We start from the raw sequence: 21589 nt of genomic DNA, 5'->3' as shown, positions 1-21589 counted from the left end.
TGTCAAGTTACATGAATAATATGAATAATGCATATATATGTATATATATATGGTCCAAGATTTTGATCAATGACCTTGAGTGCGGGCCTATTATTGAGGTCTGCGAATAAGTTAACTTCCTGTGGCAGAAGACAATTTTTCAGCGTGTGACCTAGAGAAGGTACGGTTTTCAACGTGACGTTGCCTTGCGTGCTATACTTCGTTGCGTGGCTGTAATCAAGTGTTAAAATCGTTCATGATTAATTATTTCCACGATTGATTTCCGGAATAAGTTGTTGCACCTTGTTATTTCAGATTTGAGTTGCACTTCACGTCGGCACACGCCGCACAGCAATGTTGCGAACGGCATTGCAGTCGACCCGTCAGTGCAGTCAACGACTGCTGACAACACATAAAGATGCACCTTTGCTAAACCTGGAGCATGTGCGAGTAAGTAGTAGACGTTGTTGATCATCCTCTGTGCGTTTGTGTGTGTGTGTCAGTGTTTGTGTGTGTCAGTGTTAGTGTGTGTGTGTTTCACAAACTTTGTCAGAGTGTGCGCGTGTGTGTGTGTGTGTTTTGTGCATATTTAATGTAAGTTAAGTGATTGAATGAGTACGTGTAACCTTGAAAGTGTGTGAGAGTGAACATAAAAGGGCGCTTGTACAACTTTTCCAAGTCTGTGGATAAAGCTCGCCTACGAAGATGACGTCGAAAGGCTTTGATGTCAATGTGTTAAGCGCGTTTGATCGATGTGTGCACGTTTGATCGATACAAAGAATACAAGAATCGTTAAAACGCGCAGCTCTTATATACTTGCGCATTTGGACGATCCGTCTCACAAAATAATCACCATCGTACTACGCACACACACGTCTGCTGGCAATGACCGGAAGTTATGACCGGAAGTAGGCCTAGCTATAAGTGTCTGAACAACAATCTCTCTCTCTCTCTCTCTCTCTCTCTCTCTCTCTCGTTTTTCGCATTCGGAAGCAAGCCGGCTATGCCCTTTTTGTACAAATAAAACTGAGGATGAAATGCATGTTGTCTTTGTGTGCCCAGTGTATCAGGCTATTAGAACCAGATATATTGGCATACCGGTTGACTCTCCATGCGAACTCCAACTGTGTGAACTGTTGAAAGGTAGCGACGAAACAAAAGCCGTAAGTTTTGCTAAATATCTATTCCTGGCTTGGAAAGCGAGGCAGAAGAGACTTGATGTTTGATTCGTGACATGGAAAATGTACCCCTCGGTATTACCGTTACCAGAAAGTTTTCATGGTTGATACACTGTTTGCTACGATGTTATATCTATATTGTGAGGTGACTATATTAGCAAGCAACTGCCAAAAATATTTAACACCATGTATCTACATTTGATTCGATTACGTGAAATGCTGATTTTGTACATTTTCTCTTTTTTTACCATTGTAAAAACCAAATCACTGGTTACACAATTAAACAATTGTCACACACACACATGCATCACACACGTGCGCAGCCAGTCAACCACCGACTCAATAAGAATCTTGTATACTAAAGTTCCACAAACACAAATTGTAGAATAAGAGGAAATATTATTGTTCACTTATAAACATATTTATAACACATACACACACGCACACTTTAAAGTTAATGACCTGCTGGAGTAAATGGCTTATTTATCGAGCTAGGTAATAAGGGTAATACTCAAGTAACCAACTGAGTCCAGCAGTAGATAGAAATCCCGACGATGTAGATGTAGACAATATAATGACGATTGAATGACGGTAGTAGGACGACAGTTAAAGGTGAAGCAGAAGACTGCGCAGACGTAGATGAAGATGTTGATGTAGGTGAAATGTCATCTTCCGGTTAAAGGTGACACCAGAACTTGCGCAGACGTAGATGAAGATGTTGATGTAGGTGAAATGTCATCTTCCGGTTAAAGGTGACACCAGAACTTGGTTGTTCAGCCTTCAGGTTAACAACAGGGCGACCTGAAATATGCGTAGAGTTAGTTTCATAGTCAATATCACGCTACCCTTTACCCGGCCCGTCTTATGCCAATAACTCCAAAGCAGGATTATATGGACAATGGCAATACTGATTCACACACTCATATACCCAAATCACGCATGCTGGCAACCATTTCAACATATTCAAATTAGTGTTCAAACTAGCTACTAGCATCAATATATTAACAACACGATTTAACAATATTTCTTAGATATAATCACAACTATCATAGGCAAAGTACAACAAGTATACAATAGTAGAAACCCATTATACTGCACTTGCAGACAAGCAAACCAACAACAAACAAACAAACAACAAACAAACAAACGGCCGGTCGACTCGGACTCGACTCGGACGTATGCATATATTATGTATATCAAAGTAACAAACTACATGTCCCTAAAGTTATTTCCTATAACTCCGATACATATATTACAAATAAAGACTCACCGCATCTCGGCCGCATGTACAAGACAAATCATTATGCCCTTCCCCAGTCCGATCTCTGAAACCGAACCTACAGCTGCTGTAGCTGGATTCGCTGCTTGGAACGCAAGCCTTCTCCGAATGAAGTATTATTCCCCAGTTTCTAAATTCATACATCAAATAAACACAGTTCACAAACATCATAACGTAAATTACGAAAAGCACGAGAAAACCGTATAGCGCACCACCAGGCAGTAACGCCCAAACACCAAACACAGGCGCTTTCTGTCGGTCTTTGCTACATACAACAGGCGCTTGTGACACACCCCCCTACTCAGACTGAACTAAGTATTAGTTTCATGTCCATCATCTTGAACAATGCGACTGTAGTAGTCGGCACCCACATTGTCTCGTCCTCGGATCACTGTGACCCGGAAAGAAAAGGACTGCAGCAGAAGAGCCCATCTCATCAACCGACCATTGGAGGTCTTTGATCTCTGCAAGTGCTGCAGAGATTGATGATCTGTTTGGAGTTCAAATTCCCGACCGTAGAGGTAGACTTCGAACTTTCGAATGGCCCACACGATAGCCAGGCATTCCTTTTCTACAGTTGCGTAGTTCTTCTCAGCACTGTTGAGCTTACGACTGGCAAAAGAAACTGGCTTGAGTTCTCCCCCGTGATCCTGGAGTAGAACTGCTCCGAGTCCGATGTCAGATGCGTCTGTCTGGAGTACAAACGGCAGAGATAGATCCGGAACACAGATGACAGGACGTTGACTTAACATCTGCCGAAGTGTCTGGTATGCTTCCTCACAGCGGTCTGTCCACTCTACTCTGTTGGACAAATTCTTCCGAGTCAAATCTGTCAGAGGTAATGCAATGGCGGCAAAGTTGGGTACATATCGGCGATAAAACCCAACCAACCCCAGAAAAGCGCGAACATCCTTCTTTGTTTCTGGTCGCCGTGCAGCTTGGATCTTTTCGACTTTTGCTGCCTCTGGCCACATCAATCCATGTCCAACATGATGTCCCAGATAGTCCAACTCACTAAAACCAATGACACATTTTGTTGGTCTAGCCGTCAGCCCTGCTTCTTCAAGTCTTTGAAACACCGCACATAGAGCCTGCAGATGAGTCTTCCAGTCCTGGGTTGCTACCAGGATATCGTCCATGAAGTTGTAGATATCGTTGCGGTTCAGTGGTTTCAGCAACTTACGCATCATCCGACTGAACACCGCCACTGCGTTTTGGAGTCCGAAAGGCATCTTGGTCCAGGTGAACTGTCCTTGTGGGACGATGAAAGCCAGTTTCTCTTTATCAGGTGGATAAACAAGAATCTGCCAATATCCCTTCGACAGATCAATCTTTGAAAAGAACTTTGCTCGACCTAGTCGGCTAAATAGCTCATCGACATTGGGAAGAGGTTCTCCATCAAAAACAGTCACTCTGTTTAACTGCCGATAATCTATGCAAAACCTGACCTTTCCGTCCTTTTTCTTGACTAAGACGATTGGAGCGTTGTAGGGTGAAGAAACTGGTTCGATCACTCCCACTTCCCTTTTCACTGCTTCTGTCTGAGAATATGGTATAGGCCTGGGACGGACAAAGACGGGTTTGGAGACAAGTAGATTGGCGGAAAATTCCTCCAACTGTGTGTTTCCAGGCAAATCGGTAAGAGCTTTTCCAAACTTCCCTCCTAAAAGCTTCACGTCGTTGCGCTGACTGTCAGTCAACTCTGGGTTGCATTGGATGTCATCTGGACCTTCCTCAGGCTGAAGTGACGGCAACGGGATGTCCTGAGGGTACCTCATATCTTCCTCAGAGGTTGCTCCAGTTTCCTCCACCACAACCGTGCAGGATAGGACATCTGCCTCTGTTCTTTTACAAGTGTCTCTGGATTGAGATTCTCTTTCCACGTATTGCTTGAGAAGGTTGGCATGATAGAGTTTCTCCTTTGAACCAATTCGCAATCGGTAGTCCTGCTCACCAACTTTCCCAACAACCTCATAAGGCCCTTGCCAAGCCATTTCCAACTTGTTTCTCTTCAGTGGAATGAGTAGAAGAACCCTACTCCCAATCTTGAATTTCCGCTTCACTGCTCGTCGATCAAAGGCCTTGGCGTAGCGACGAGATGAGCTGTCCAAGTTCTGTTGAGCCAGCTTCAGGGTGTCTTCTAGTCTTTGCCGCAAATCGACTACATATTCCGCCGTGGTCCTCACCTCTGCTGGAGGGTCTTTGGTCCACAACTCCTTCAGGAGAACAAGGGGACCCCTCACGGTTCGACCATAGAGGAGTTCGAATGGTGAAAATCCAAGGCTCTCTTGCGGTACCTCCCTGTATGCAAAAAGTAGAGCAGGTACATATCGATCCCAATCTCTTGGCTTTTCACTGCAGAGTTTCTTGAGCATCGATTTCAATGTTCCGTTGAATCGTTCCACTAGTCCATTACATTGCGCATGGTAAGGAGTGGTGGTGAGTCCTTTGATGGCGAGTAATTGGTTTACTTGGTTCATGAGGTCGCTGACAAACTGTGATCCTCGATCAGTGAGTACTTCTGAAGGAACTCCAACTCGGGTGTACATTTCCCACAAAGCTTCGGCAACACGTTCGGCTTCTATGCTGGGCAAAGGAGTAGCCTCCGGGTAACGTGTAGCATAGTCCACAGTGACTAAGATGTAGCGGTTCTTCCTCTCGGAGATGGTCAATGGGCCAACAATTTCAACAGCGAGTCTCTTGAATGGTTCATCGATGAGTGGCATCTTCCCAAAGGAAACTTTATGTATTTTTCCTTTTGGCAAAGCTCTTTCACATGCATCACATGCTTGTACGTAACGACGGATGTCCCCGCCCATTCTGGGCCACTAAAAAGACTGCCAAAGTCGATCATGAGTTTTCTTGGTCCCTAAATGGCCAGCCATCGGAACATCGTGCGAGAGGCTGAGGACTCCGGCTCTCAGAGATTCGGGAATCACCACCTGGCTATACGTTCCGTCAGTCGTGATGAAACGTCTCTGCAGAATTCCTCGCTTCCAAATAAACTGAACTTGTCCACGTTTTCCGCAGGGAGCAGGATCACTACCTCGTGCTAGTTCTCTCATCCGTGACAAAGTTGGGTCCTGGTTCTGAAGTCTGATCAAATCTTCCCGTGTCACATGTCCAAGACCAGAATCTGTCATTTTCAAACTTTTGGGTGCTTCTTTATCTCTCGAGTGTTGGGACCTGGTAACGACTGCTGTCTTCAGTGGCTGTGCTTCCGCCTTGTACACAGGTACTTCTAGAGTTTCTCCACCTGGCCGGATGATCCTGTTTCCAATCAATACGGGGTAAGTCAGTTGATCGGCAACAATGGCAACAGCTTCTCCTGAGAAAAAAAGGTGACTCGAGATGGATGACAGTGGTGAAACACTTTTGTTCAACATTCCCTGCCGCAAGTCGGATAGTTTGTCCTTCCCGCATAAGATCGCAGTCCTTGACCAAAGTCGAGTCGATCACCAGTCCATCTGCTCCTGTGTCACGCAAAGCTGAGACTTGTGCTCCGTTTACCGTCACTGTACACAGGGGAGTATAAGACAGTTTCCCACAAGGACCGCAAAGGGCAGGCAACTCCTTCATGGTTGAATTCGATTCTGGAGTCGTCACAGATCTCACATTCGTAGAACGTGCAGGACGCGGACAATTCCTTCGCTTATGTCCTTCCTGGCCGCAGTTGAAACATTTGCCCCTTTGACCTTCAGGGTTAGAGTAGATCGGTGGTGCGTTCTTCTTCGGGCTGTCTGAGTTCTTGTTTCCCCCAGCTCGACCAGTCACAGTGACTGGGTTTTTCCTTGCTCTCTTCGACGCGGCATAACATTCTGCCAACTCTGCGGTGGCTTGCAAATTAGCCGGGTTATTCTGACGAATAAATTCTCCCAAATCACCTGAGATTCTATCCATGAGATGTTCTGTAAGTATGAGATCCCTCAAGTCTTCATATGTTTCAGCTTTCTTGGCGCTCTTCCGCCAGCGTTCAAACCATATGCGTAGTCTGGTCGCATATTGGTTGAAGGTTTCTGCTTCGTTCTTAGTAGCTTGACGAAACTTCGATCGGTATGCATCCGCCGTCCATCTAAACGATGACCTAAGGGATTCCACGACTGCATCGTAGTTTGAAGCGTTTTCAAGGGGTAGCTCTAAGTAGACGTCAGCTGCAAATCCAGTTAGTAGAGTACCTACGCGCGCTCCCCATGTTTCTCCATCCCACCCGCTAAGTGTGGCAGCACGTTCAAAGCGTCCCAAAAAAGTGTCAAGTTCCTCTCTGGTTTCATCGAATTTGTCTATTTTTAGCCTAACCGGTTGGATGGCGGGATCGTGGGCAATAGGAGCAGGGGCAGCAGCAGCAGTCCGCGTTCTTTCTAGTTCAGCTAAAAGTTTAGCTTCTTCGAGTTCATAGAGTCGCTGGCGTCGTCTTTGTTCCTCCTCCTCTCGTTCCTGTTTTCTCCTGGCTTCTTCTTGTCTCATCCTGGCTTCTTCCTCTTCTCGTTCCTGTTTTCTCTTGGCTTCTTCTTGTCTCATCCTGGCTTCTTCCTCTTCTCGTTTCTGTTTCCTCCTGGCTTCTTCCTGTCTCATCCTGGCTTCTTCTTGTCTCATCCTGGCTTCTTCTTCTGTCAGCTTCTGTTCAGCTAACTGCTTCCGAATCTGAACTTGACTCAGCTGTTCTTCCTGCACATAACGAGCCAACGAACTGCCCGAACGAATCCCAAGAGCGCGTCCCTTGGCGGCAAGAAGTTCATGTTCAGAGTCCAGATTAGTGACATCGATACCAACTTCAGCAGAATGTACTTGATCGCCGCGACCAGGAGTAGTAAGACTAGCCAAAGCAGCATTTCTAGGAGTACCAACTGTTCTGGCTGGAGTAGACATGATGAAGTCAGACCAACAAGCCTTGCTAAAATAACCTCTTAACTTTTGAAAACACCAGTAGCAATCATGAAATATCAACACCAATCCAAATTTCCTAAATCGCCAAACTGCTAGTGCAGCTTTACAAAGAAACTTTGAAAAAGAGATACTTCAAATTGTAAACATTTATCAGAATTACAACGTAACTCACAAACACATATCAATACACCTTTATGTAAGTACAACACAACACATTACAACACAGAACTTATTTAGCAAAATTCTAAGGTGACCTTGAACTTATAACATTCCCGGACGAGCCCCCATTTGTCACACACACACATGCATCACACACGTGCGCAGCCAGTCAACCACCGACTCAATAAGAATCTTGCATACTAAAGTTCCACAAACACAAATTGTAGTATAAGAGGAAATATTATTGTTCACTTATAAACATATTTATAACACATACACACACACACACTTTAAAGTTAATGACCTGCTGGAGTAAATGGCTTATTTATCGAGCTAGGTAATAAGGGTAATACTCAAGTAACCAACTGAGTCCAGCAGTAGATAGAAATCCCGACGATGTAGATGTAGACAATATAATGACGATTGAATGACGGTAGTAGGACGACAGTTAAAGGTGAAGCAGAAGACTGCGCAGACGTAGATGAAGATGTTGATGTAGGTGAAATGTCATCTTCCGGTTAAAGGTGACACCAGAACTTGCGCAGACGTAGATGAAGATGTTGATGTAGGTGAAATGTCATCTTCCGGTTAAAGGTGACACCAGAACTTGGTTGTTCAGCCTTCAGGTTAACAACAGGGCGACCTGAAATATGCGTAGAGTTAGTTTCATAGTCAATATCACGCTACCCTTTACCCGGCCCGTCTTATGCCAATAACTCCAAAGCAGGATTATATGGACAATGGCAATACTGATTCACACACTCATATACCCAAATCACGCATGCTGGCAACCATTTCAACATATTCAAATTAGTGTTCAAACTAGCTACTAGCATCAATATATTAACAACACGATTTAACAATATTTCTTAGATATAATCACAACTATCATAGGCAAAGTACAACAAGTATACAATAGTAGAAACCCATTATACTGCACTTGCAGACAAGCAAACCAACAACAAACAAACAAACAACAAACAAACAAACGGCCGGTCGACTCGGACTCGACTCGGACGTATGCATATATTATGTATATCAAAGTAACAAACTACATGTCCCTAAAGTTATTTCCTATAACTCCGATACATATATTACAAATAAAGACTCACCGCATCTCGGCCGCATGTACAAGACAAATCATTATGCCCTTCCCCAGTCCGATCTCTGAAATCGAACCTACAGCTGCTGTAGCTGGATTCGCTGCTTGGAACGCAAGCCTTCTCCGAATGAAGTATTATTCCCCAGTTTCTAAATTCATACATCAAATAAACACAGTTCACAAACATCATAACGTAAATTACGAAAAGCACGAGAAAACCGTATAGCGCACCACCAGGCAGTAACGCCCAAACACCAAACACAGGCGCTTTCTGTCGGTCTTTTCCATACAACAGGCGCTTGTGACAACAATCCAATCCAATCCAATCCAATCTCTCTCTCTCTCTCTCTCTCTCTCTCTCTCTCTCTGAACCCATATACTTCAGCTACTGTCAGTATGTTTGTCCCTGTCCCTGTATCTCTTTCTCTCTCCTCCTTGGCCCGCGTGCGTCTCTCTCTCTCTCTCTGTCTCTTTCTCTCTTTCTGTCTCTCTCTCTCTAGCTCTCACTCTCATAAACACACACACACACATTCACAGATACAGATGCACACACACACACCGTACACACACATAGGCAAACATAGACACACGTGTAAAGTTGACACACTCGGCGCAGACACGCGCGCGCGCATACGCACGCATGCATACTGACACACTCACGCACACACACACACACTCTGACACACACACATACAGACACATGCTGTACATACATATACACACACACACACACACAAGCACATGACACACACATACACACACTACACACACAGAACGTGTGTACATGAGTGCGTGTGCGCGCACGTGACTCGACTGCAAGTGTGTGTTTGTGTGTGTGTGTGTGTGTGACGGTAAAGCACCTGTGTGTTTGTGTGTGTGTGTGTGTGCGTGTGTACTTTGTGTGTGTTTTATGTGTGTGTGTGTGTGTCAGTGCACGCACGGTGTGTGTGTGTTTCTTCTTCTTCTTCTTCTGCGTTCGTTGGCTGAAACTCCCACGTACACTCGTGTTTTTTGCACGAGTGGAATTTTACGTGTATGACCGTTTTTTACCCCGCCATTTAGGCAGCCATACGCCGTTTTCGGAGGAAGCATGCTGGGTATTTTCGTGTTTCTATAACCCACCGAACTCTGACATGGATTACAGGATCTTTTTCGTGCGCACTTGGTCTTGTGCTTGCCGTGTACACACGGGGGTGTTCGGACACCGAGGAGAGTCTGCACACAAAGTTGACTCTGAGAAATAAATCTCTCGCCGAACGTCAGTGGGGACGAACTCACGCCTGACAGCGGCCAACTGGATACAAATCCAGCGCGCTGCCGACTGAGCTACATCCCCGCCCGTGTGTGTGTGTTTGTGTGTGTGTGTGTAAGGTTGTGCATGTGTGTGTATGTGCGCGGGTGTGTGCCGGTGTGTGTGTGTCTGGGTGTGTATGTGTATGTGTCTGGGTGTATGTAAGTGCACGTGTGTGTGTGTGTGTGTGTCTCTTATGTGGTTAACAATCGTATTGAACTCGATCCACCAAACGCGCAGCGCGATCGCGCAGATCGATCAAACGCGCCTAACAAATGCATATGACGTAATCCCCCCTCTTCGGTCTTTCTCTCTCGCGCGATGTGTGTGTGTGTGCATTTTGTGCACGTGTCAGTGTTAGTGTGTGTGTAAGAGAGAGAGAGTGTGTGAGTGTGGTTATGTGTGTGTGTATGCGAGTGTGTACTAAAGAAAAAGAGAGTGGCTGTGCCGTGTATGTGCGTGTGAGTGTTCCGGAGTTTGTGTGTATGTTTGTAAAGGTGTGTGTGTGTCCGTATGATTATATGTGCGCATGAGTGTGTTTTGTGTTTTAAGTTTGTGAGTGAGTAAATGTGAGTGATTGAGCGTATGTGAATGAGTGTGTGTGTGTGTGTGTGTGTGTCACAGTCAGTGTGTCACAGTGTGTGTGTGTGTGTGTGTGTGTGTGTGTCACAGTGTGTGTGTGTCACAGTGTGTGTGTGTGTCACAGTGTGTGTGTCAAAGTGTGTGTGTGTCACACGGTGTGTGTGTGTTTGTATGGCTATGTGTGTGTGTGTGTGTGTGTGTGTGAGAGAGAGAGAGAGAGAGAGAGAGAGAGAGAGAGAGAGAGAGAGAGAGAAAGCGGATTTGTCCTTGGAATTGCACTTCTCATTAAACACCTGAGGCCAAATTTCAAAGTGGTTAGGCAGTTTTAAAGGTTTCTTTTTATGTTAGTTCAATGTTTGGTTTACCAGGAAATAACAAAATGAATAGTGCTTGTCGCGCAACATTTTGAGATAACGAGATACCGACTGAAGTTTGAGCATACGTAAACCCTACTGAAGAAAATGTGATACTGTATTGTGAATATGTAAACAAAAAAACAATCGGATGATTACAAACTGAAGAAGAGAAATAGGGAAGCAAAATAGAACATCAAACATAGTGATTTTACAGGTGAATTTGGAAAAAAACACTTATGTATCCATTTTTGAGTCACTTGAGAAAATGTGACTCTATGTAATCGGTCAGTGTTAGTCTGTCCGGCCGGCCGGCCGTCCGTAGACACCACCTTAACGTTGGACTTTTCTCGGAAACTATCAAAGCGATCGGGCTCATATTTTGTTTAGTCGTGACCTCCAATGACCTCTACACTTTAACGATGGTTTCGTTGACCTTTGACCTTTTTCAAAGTCACAGGTCAGCGTCAAAGGAAAAATTAGACATTTTATATCTTTGACAAAGTTCATCGGATGTGATTGAAACTTTGTAGGATTATTCTTTACATCAAAGTATTTACATCTGTAGCCTTTTACGAACGTTATCAGAAAAACAAGGGAGATAACTAGCCTTTTCTGTTCGGCAACACACAACTTAACGTTGGGCTTTTCTCGGAAACTATAAAAGTGACCGGGCTCAAATTTTATGTGAACGTGACTCATTGTGTTGTGAATAGCAATTTCTTCCTGTCCATCTGATGCCTCATATAATATTCAGAACTGCGAAAGTGACTCGATCGAGCGTTTGCTCTTCTTGTTGAAGCCCAATTTGAAGCATGGAACACAGTCAAACATAAATTAAAAGTGGTTACAGTGTTCAGAAATAGTGTTAAATAACAAGTTGAGTTATCCCTCTTCACCAATTTTAAAAGAAATGCACCTCTTGTCGCTCAAAATCTTGAACTGTGATGCTTTTACTACCCCCATCCTCTACCCATTTTTCAGAAAAGAGTGCATATTATTTTCTAAATAGAAAAGCAAGGTAATCAGATGATCAAAAACTTCAGAAGATAAATAGGGAAGCAAAATAGAACATCGAACATAGTGATTTAACTGGTGAATTCAGAAAACACACACTTTTTTCTCATTTTTGAAGCTGAATTAGAAGTTTGGAAGATAGAAAACATAAATTAAAAGTGCTAAAGTGGTTACAGTGTTCAGAAATAGTGTTAGATACCAAGTTGAGTTATCCCTCTTCATCACAGTTAAAAGAAACACACCTCTTGTCGCGCAAAATCTTGAACCCCGGTCCCCTCCCCATTTGAACAAAAAAGAGTGCATATTCTCTTCACATTAGAAAAATAAGTAATAGTAACTGGACATATTTAAAATACATCTTTTCTGTCAGTCCAAGGATTGCTTAGTCCATTAAAACAAACAGATTAGGATTTAACGCGCCCATTTTAAGATAAAAATAACATGATAATTGATTTATATATATCAGACTTTTTTATGCAATTACTACTGAAGATTTGTTTACATTTTACTGTGAATTAATGGATCAAAATTCCAGATGACTAATATAGGAACAAAATAAAGCATACAACATAGTTACTGTCCTGGTAATATGAAAAAAACACTTTTGTATCAGTTTTGAAAGTTATTTTCAAGCATGAAACAGAAATAAACATATGATATAAAGTGTTAAAGTGATTAAACTTAGGTAAATTCAAGTTGAGGTATCGTTCTTACCGATGGAAAAAAAAGATACATACCTTAATGCACAAAATCTTGAATTGTAATGCTTGTACTATCCCTACCCATTATGCATTTGCTCTACCTATGAAACAAGTAAGTAAAAGCGACATGTCACTTTTAAAATATTAATTTTATGTAAGTTCTGGCTTGTAGAGAGAAAAAATTAAAATAAAAGGGGCAATTTGCTGATTCAGAAGATAATTTTTGAAAAGATGAACTATTACATTATTTTAATTAATTTAGTATATAATTCGACTGTGTATATATATATATATGTCAATGAATGAAGTCTTGTATGTCCACACATGAAGACGACTGATATAGGATCAAAATATAGAACTCAAAACACAGTTACTTTGCAGTTTTATGTAAATAAAATAAAAGAAACAATTTTGTACACCCATTCCGAAGTTAATTTCAAGCGTAAACAAAACACAATTCCATTCTCTATTCACCTCACCTCACCTACGCCTGTGACCCCGTCTGGGGTATAGGCCGCCAATTTTTCTTGGCGTTTCTGTAGCTAGTGGGGTTTTTTACGGGGTGGGGTAGCTAGCCCCACGCCCAACCCTCCTCCTTTTTCAGCCGGGCTTGGGACCGTCCTAGGCGGAGTTAGTACCATTCTCTATTACTGCCCTTTAATTTTCACCGAGTCAAGGCAAATATTCCGAGATTCCCACAAAAGGACAGAAAATGGTAAAGATCTTGACACATTTGTTTAATAGAGAAATAACAAGTACAGCCATTAGCTGTGTCACTGCATGGGTTTATTTGTCAGGCTGAAACTTAGCTGTTGCGTTGGTGTCTGCTGTGTGTGTCTGGGTCCAAAACAACTTTCACATTCTCATCTACACACTCACGTTACTCACACAAGTATACAATTCCACCCACAGAGGCGTTCGGGGAAGCTAGGGGGTCTCGCACTCGGGCGAATCACACCACAAAATACAAAGTATAACGAACACAGATTTTACTATTGAACCAAAAAGCAAAAAAAATTATGACTAAATCGATCAAGCAAAACTTTCACACAATGACACACTCACTCTCGGTTCACACTGCGCTCTGGGCGCACACACTTGGCAGCACGTATACCGTCCGACGCCGTTTGTCTTCGTGCAAGTCCAGCACAGGCACACGATTGTCCAAGAATCACAATAATCCTCGTGAATGTCACAGCAGGCATAGTAAGGTTACGTAGAAAAGTCCAAAAGGGTGCGTTGATGATGGTAATCCGGTGCACACACACACACACACACACACACACACACACATACACACACTCTGGTTTGCCACGGTAAGTTACCTGATAATGTAGCCTGTAGATCTAACGGGGAGATTGATCAGACAGGAAGAGCAATACTTTCACATTTCCGATGTTCAGCGATAAACTTGTTTTCTTCGAGAGTTCGATCTTCGTGCGATTCTGGCACGTTGTCACCAAGAACGTTAAAAAACAGGATATCATCATGATGCCTCTCTGCAAAAACCAGGCAGTCTAGGAACTCTTCGTCTAAAGTCAGTCAGTATTAACCTCCTCAACACAATCCTCCCCATAGTGATTTCTGCCGTCAAAGAACATGTAGTTCTCAACTCACAAGACCGATTTGTCGTCTTCCATTGTGAAATTCAGATCTACCCCAACTACGTGCATTGATCTGAGCTGCAATAAAATGTAGATGCGATAATCTGCAAACATCTCTTCAACACAATCTGCATCTTGTCCCATCATGATTTCTGTCGGCAAAGAACATGTGGTTCTCAACTCACAAGACCGATTTGTCATCTTCCAGTATGAAATTCAGATCTGCCCCAAGTACGTGCAATAATGTAGAAGCGATAATCTGAGGAAAAAATGTTTCCCATGAACGCTGCCACGTTGTCATCAGTTCGATGTCTTTTATCCAGAGCAGGGATGAACACACTTTTTCATCAGCAGTTTGTTATGTTTATCCGCAGACTGCTTTCCATTACTTGTCTGTTTTAGCTTGACTCGTAGGGTTCTTCAGCCAGGCAAGAAGTGCTTGTTTACTGACACGTTCTCACGCACGACATGTCGTAAATGCAAGTTCTAACGATTGTTTTTTATTGCACTGATAGAGAATGTCGATATTTGTTAACTTCTGCCATTTCCTAATGTTTATTTCATTATTTTGCATACGGATATAGCTAATAAGTGAATAATCTGTTACAACACGAAACGCGTTCTAAATCCGGAAAGGGAGGCTACTCCAGCGTACTTTCAGAAGTATCCTACAGCCTTTTTAAAGTTTAGCCAGGACTGAATTTATTTTGAAGCGTGCAGGCTCATTCAGGTGTTAAAATGGTGTTCAAGTACATAGTATAATATCATACCTGTCAAGTCCTACGCATTCTGCGTAATTCTTACGGTTTTTCGGTGTTTTTTGGGTCCTACGTCGTATACCTCAAACCATACGCATTTTCAGCATTTTTTTTTATTTATTTATTTTTTTTGTTGTTGCTGGCATGGACTGCCGTTCATTCATTTCTGAGGAGGAGCTTGCACCAGCAACACAACAGAAGTTCTGGCATGATGTGCGCCAGTTCTACGTGGCCTGTGTGAGGAAAATGTTGAATAAATTTCCATTTGGCAGTGAAACCCTGCAACACCTTTAAGTGCTGGATCACAGTCTGGGAGCTGACACACTGACTGCCTTCTTGCAGGTCAAAATTAACTCTGATGCATGCTGCCATGATTTTAAGGTGACTGGCAGCATGATTGACAAAGCAAAGATTTGCACAGATTTCTTTCTTTCTTTCTTTATTTGGTGTTTAACGTCGTTTTCAACCACGAAGGTTATATCGCGACGGGGGAAAGGGGGGAGATGGGATAGGGGAAAGGGGGAAGATGGGATAGAGCCACTTGTTAAGTGTTTCTTGTTCACAAAAGCACTAATAAAAAAATTGCTCCAGGGGCTTGCAACGTAGTACAATATATGACCTCACTGGGAGAATGCAAGTTTCCAGTACAAAGGACTAAACATTTCTTACATACTGCTTGACTAAAATCTTTACAAACATTGACTATATTCTATACAAGAACCACTTAACAAGGGTAAAAGGAGGAACAGAATCCGTTAGTCGCCTCTTACGACATGCGGGGTGCAGAGAAATAAGGATGTGGAAAAGAAGACTTTTGGTAAGTGAAATAAAGGTGACTAGTAATACCCGTGCTCCACACGGGATTTTTTCTTCTTCATTAATTACAGAGTTAATTATGAATAAGCAACAACAAAAACGTGTTCAATGTGCAATGGCACGCGCGTAAAGAACAAAATGCCATACATTTATTGGGAGAGATAAAAAAAAGGGCACAGAGGTGGATTGGCCATGACTTGTGCAGAATCCGTTAGTCGCCTCTTACGACATGCGGGGTGCAGAGAAATAAGGATGTGGAAAAGAAGACTTTTGGTAAGTGAAATAAAGGTGATGGATCCAGTCAGGTAGAAATAAGACAACAAGAAAAGAATTGGAAAACTGCAGGGAATAGTAGGGAGAGTTTTCTTGGAAGGAAATATAGGTGAAAGGACTGGTAAGGCAGAAATAAGACAAAAGAAGAGAAGTAAAGGGGTGGGGTAGCTTGGTAAAAACACTCCCGCCGCGTGAAGGCGACCCCATGGGAGCATTTGCACAGATGAATACAACAAAGAACACAAGTGACAAGTGAGAAAAAAAATGAACGAACAAGAGTGCAGTGTAAATGTATTACATGTAGTGGTAAATAAAGAGCAGTTTGTGTAGAAAGGAATTTATGTGTTTTACTTTTAGTTTGCGAAAAACAATCTGATTGGTTTAGTGTGTATGCGTGAGAAGTTGAATTTGTGTGTTTAACCACATCCTGATCCACGCATTAACTATGGTTTTTGATCCCCAACTATGGTTTCTTATGCCATTTACTATGGTCAGAGGCCAAAAGTACTTGACAGGTATGTAATATGCGCATGATAAATATTCCAATCACATGTCAAACTGAGTCTCGGGGCTTGAAAAACATATACTGCATGCAATATATATCCAAAATTACTTTAAAAAGAATAATGATTAAAGTGAATTCCTGTAATACTCAAACGAACAACAACATACAAACCCACACTGCCACTTTGAAATACATAAAAATTAATCAATAATAAAAATGTACATACTAATAATGAACTTTTCTCCAGCGGCTTTAGTCATCTTATTTCTGTACAACCCCATTTTCTGGTAAAAAGGAGTGTAGCTGCCTTCAGATTAATAGCTATATTTTGTAAGTATCCATGCAAAGTGAAACAGCAGGACATTTACCGACGTTTCCACTTATTCCTGTCTGATTTGAGCGTTCAGGTTTATATTTGTTTGAATTTGGTTAAAAAGACATCTGAGGAGGGGAAGTCACTACCGCGTTGTTTCCGGTGTAGCGAATCGACGCATCTTTAGTGTACACGACAGTAACGTTATAAAACGACAGTCATTGAATCTTTGAGTGATCACACACACTTGTGTGAAGCAACATCATGTAAGGTAAACGACACGGGGTGTGTGACGCCTAAAACAAGGTATCAATCCGTGAAAAGCCGCCTGGTGGAAGTGGAACGCCGCATGGTGAGTCCCGCACCGAGCAACTTGAATTCTCACTTCGGGTAGTCTTGCTCGAGTTCAAATTCAAGTTACTCCAGCAATAGTGTCGGGCGCTGCATGGTTGGACAATCTACGAGTAGTTTATGGAGCCCCCAGGCTGTACAACCGGTGTTAACCATCTTATTTTTCGGCTGAGCGCATCTTTCGTCTTCGAATAGCGAATTATATCTTCCTTTTGAGTGTCAGTGAGGTGAGATGAAGCTTATGGAGGCTGAACTGTTGATGCTAAGATGTGCACTTTCGTCCATGTTAATCTCGTATGAACACTCCACAAGGAATATCCACCCTCATTTCCAAAGTACTGATGATCAACCTTAGGTACTGTACACTATTGTGGGGTCAAATTTGTTCAAAAATATGTTTTACCTACAGTGGAACCCCCCTTTTAAGACCTCCAACAATTTGAGAAAATCTGGTCTAAAAAGGAGGGAGTCTTAACGTTAGAGTAAATTTACAGAGGTTATGAACAACATGCATGCAAATAGACTGAGAAAACAGGGTCTTTATTTTATAAGAGAGGAAGTCTTAAATTGGGGTGGGGGGGGGGGGGGGGGCATAACAGGGGGGTTCCACTTTAACACATTTGCCTTATTGCTTCCATCGTCATTCAAGGGACGTAACCACTCTGTCAAAATGTTAGGACCCATGTCGTCATCGGCACTGTATGGGAAATTAATATGAAGGGGGGGGGGGGGGGGGGCATGTTTCTTTATCTAAATCCATTCAGATTCTCCGCCTTTCTCGCCGAAGCATGTTTGCTTGGCTGAATGCCGCACATGAATTCAGGATTTCCAAAAGATTCTCCTGTCGAACCACCATTTTGGAAGGGGAAGTAAAGCTAGGGTTATTCAAATCGGGTAAAGGCAGTCACTAGGTTGGCGCGAGATTGAGTGGTATCGTACTTTCCTACTGGAAATCCACCCGGGTGTATTCCTTATATATACAGGGAAAATGCTGACAGGGAATGCACCCACATTTGGTCGACATAGACACCTTCAGCGTTACTTTGGCAAGGAAGCATCAGTTCAGTCTGTGGTATATTCAAATGCGAAAGCTGGGCCCAGGAAAAGGAATTAAATCGTTAATTTGTGTAACGATATCAGGTTTACCTAAAATCAGCTTTGGCATTCGATAGATCTCTCTGAGACTGAAACGTTGTTTTCTGGTCAAATTAAAGAGATAAAAAAATCATCGCTGTGTTCTAGTGAAACAAAAATGAGGCTCCTGTGCGCATCAAAGCTGTTTAATTTACTTTAAATGGTGTAAAGAAATCTAACGCTCATAATTTGTTGTGTGGTATACACCCAGCCAGCACCCCGATATCGGACCGATATCGACCCGATATTGTGTGCTGACTGGGCATGTACAGGCTTGTTACTTTCTTGAAGTTACTCGGCTGGTTGGCGGGCGATGATTTTGCCATCCCTGGACATGCAAAATGCGGTTTAACAGGAGGACTTTCTCATTACTTTGACTTTGAAAACTAAAGAAAAGGATAGAAAGATATATTTTACCAATAGGGCTATTCTTCTTCTTCTCCTTAATTTTCTTGAGGAAATCCCTGTACAGGACAACTATCCTCATTTGGTTGGTGCTCCTAATTTCCCTCGAGTGAAAGATAAAGTGGATAGTGTTCCTGTGCCTGTGGGAAATAATAACATGGGTGGGTTGGTAGCCAAGCTTGCTTTATTCCCCCCTCTGCTTCTTTCTCTCTGTAAACTTGTAGGGCTAGTTATTTTTCGGTAACTTATATTACCCAGCAACCAAAATCACTTACAGAACAACAGGCCTGAACCTTTGATAGCACACAGGTTTAAGAGCTAGACTTTTTTGGATCTACTTATGCGATTGAAAAGTTCCGAACGCTCTAATGTACGAAATATACATTTCTGGAGCAAACAATACAAACATACCGCATTTAATTTAACAACTACAGGCTTGAACACATGGATCTCCGTTCTGCTTAAGCTCGCATTTTTCATGATCCGCTAACTTCCACTATTATTTTTAATAATCACTGAGACTCGGCATTTGCTGCCCAACATGTCATGCCTGGCGTCCAATTTCAGTCCCTGTGCTGAGAGACTGGCCTACCACACAGTGCTACCTAGCGCAGCAACCGGGCCCGACGAAAACAATACAAACAGGACGAACGATACAGAGCAAGAGCGATAGAATCTATCTATATCACTGCTGAAGGATAGAGTGGGGGAGGGGGGGGGGGGTCTATTACAGAGCTATGCCTCACTAGACTAAGTTCAGTAAAATTGGCGATAATCAATGCAAACATAATTATATGTGTCTTGAATAAATAATGAGATATGTTGTATGTCCACCAGGTGAAGCCACCTAACATCAGGATGAAGAGGAAGCAGCCGTGGACTGTGGTAGTGAAGATGGAGCACCATGCTGTTGAAGAATCATCACCAGCCTGTAGTGTGATGGAGACAACTCCAAGCGGTGAGTGTGTAATGTGATATTGTGTGTGTGAAAGATGGAGAGCGGTGAGTGTGTAACGTGATATTGTGTGTGTGAAAGATGGAGAGCGGTGAGTGTGTAACGTGATATTGTGTGTGTGAAAGATGGAGAGCGGTGAGTGTGTAACGTGATATTGTGTGTGTGAAAGATAGAGAGCGGTGAGTGTGTAACGTGATATTGTGTGTGTGAAAGATGGAGCACCGTGTTGTTGAAGAGTCATCAGCCTGTTGTGTGATGGAAGGGTGAAAACTGATGAAACCCTGCAGTGTTTTTTTCTGAAAATGCGCTTTAATGGAACGTGTTGTGTAATTATCTAAGCATGTGTATAATTATGTTGTCATAATTCACTTTACCTTTTTTAGCTGTTCAAAAATTTTCAAATACCAAGGCTCGGAAACTAAAATGATACCCCATGGGAAATAATTTCTTGAGAAGCCAGTGGTTCCATTTTCAAAATTAATTCATCATCAAATGTCCACTTTGCACAGGGAATACCCAGGCTGTTCATTTCTGGTATGTGACCAAGTGGAGAGATTGTCTTATTCCATGCGGAGGCCTGGCCACATCTGAGATTGTGTTCCAAACTGTTTTGAGATATGTTTACACAAGAAGGAATGTGCCGCTAAGTGTCATCTCTTTCTGTCTTTCGTGAACATATCTTCTTCTCTTTCAGGAAGAGAATCATTCTGTCTTTTTAGAGTTAATAATTTTGATCTTTTAGGAATGTTCTCTTTCATACGTTCAGAAAAGGTCTGTAAACATGTTCTCACGATGAAGAGAAGACTTCAAACAGATTTATGAATTTTCTGTTTCAGCACCAGCAGGTGAAGATTTCAAGAGAGAGAAAGCAGTGTGCGTACAGATGGAGCGTCCAACAGAAATACCAACATCGTCCAGTACTTACAGTATGGTGATGGAGACAACTCCAAGCAGTGAGTGTGTAACGTGATGTTGTGTGTGTGAACAGTGATGAGTGATCATGTACATTCAGTTATTGATTACTTGATACAGGTTTTAGATGTGAAAAATATATTTACAGCAGTAAGCTAGGTTTCCAAGAGAACGACTGTTTTATGACTTTTGACACGTAAAATATTTTGGTATGTTAAAAAAGAAGGGCCATAAAGTTTCTTTTCTACCCCTAAACTATGAGTTAAAAGGACAATGTTTCTTTTCTACCCTTAAACTATGAGTTAAAAGGACAATGTTTCTTTTCGACCCCTAAACAATGAGTTTAAAAGGACAATGCTTCTCGCATATCCTTGCTCAGGTCTCTTTGGGCTTAAAGTCATGTAGAAAATTATCTGGTTTCATTGACTTTTTTTGCACAGAGTTGAACACTGCATTTTTTCAACAAATTTCAGTCATGTAAATTGTCCGCCCAAAAGGCAAAAGTGTCCACCACAAAAATAAATGGGGGAGGCAAAAAAACTGATTTTAATGGTAAACTCGGAGCTCAGATGACACCAAATGGTGTTGGGTTCTTTGGAGACCCGGACCCCCCTATTCAAAGCGCCTTTGCTTCGCACCAGTAACTGGATGCAAAGCGTCTTCGATTGCTATTACTTCAAAATGCCTTTTTTACTTTTTACATTTTGTCAAGTTTTGACTAAATGTTTTAACGTAGAGGGGGGAATCGAGACGAGGGTCGTGGTGTATGTGCGTGCGTGTGTGTGTGTCTGTGTGTCTGTGTGTGTGTGTAGAGCGATTCAGACTAAACTACTGGACCGATCTTTATGAAATTTGACATGAGAGTTCCTGGGTATGAAATCCCCGAACGTTTTTTTCATTTTTTTGATAAATGTCTTTGATGACGTCATATCCGGCTTTTCGTGAAAGTTGAGGCGGCACTGTCACGCCCTCATTTTTCAACCAAATTGGTTGAAATTTTGGTCAAGTAATCTTCGACGAAGCCCGGACTTCGGTATT

The 21589-nt window shown here is 42.5% G+C and overlaps 1 protein-coding gene and 1 long non-coding RNA gene across 2 annotated transcripts; one reads left to right on the top strand and one right to left on the bottom strand.

Annotated features, from left to right (window-relative positions):
* The first annotated feature begins 83 nt into the window (after nucleotides 1-83).
* LOC138949771 (uncharacterized) lies at nucleotides 84-19642 on the top strand. Its single transcript, XR_011450432.1, has 3 exons — nucleotides 84-160; nucleotides 295-429; nucleotides 19522-19642. It is a non-coding gene; the product is annotated as an uncharacterized lncRNA (long non-coding RNA).
* LOC138949713 (uncharacterized) lies at nucleotides 5284-7447 on the bottom strand. The gene has a single exon (XM_070321509.1). The coding sequence runs from the start codon at nucleotides 7300-7302 to the stop codon at nucleotides 5602-5604; it is 1701 nt and encodes a 566-aa protein (XP_070177610.1). The 5' UTR covers nucleotides 7303-7447; the 3' UTR covers nucleotides 5284-5601.
* Nucleotides 19643-21589: the final 1947 nt, after the last annotated feature.

The sequence above is a fragment of the Littorina saxatilis genome, linkage group LG16, assembly GCF_037325665.1.
Source record: "Littorina saxatilis isolate snail1 linkage group LG16, US_GU_Lsax_2.0, whole genome shotgun sequence".
NCBI classification, from domain to species: Eukaryota; Metazoa; Mollusca; class Gastropoda; order Littorinimorpha; family Littorinidae; genus Littorina; species Littorina saxatilis.
This window is presented reverse-complemented; position numbering and strand designations above follow the sequence as displayed.

What these genes read in the sequence shown, in the direction of transcription:
- LOC138949713 (XM_070321509.1), bottom strand. Translation starts at nt 7,302, where the DNA reads ATGTCTACTCCAGCCAGAACAGTTGGTACTCCTAGAAATGCTGCTTTG.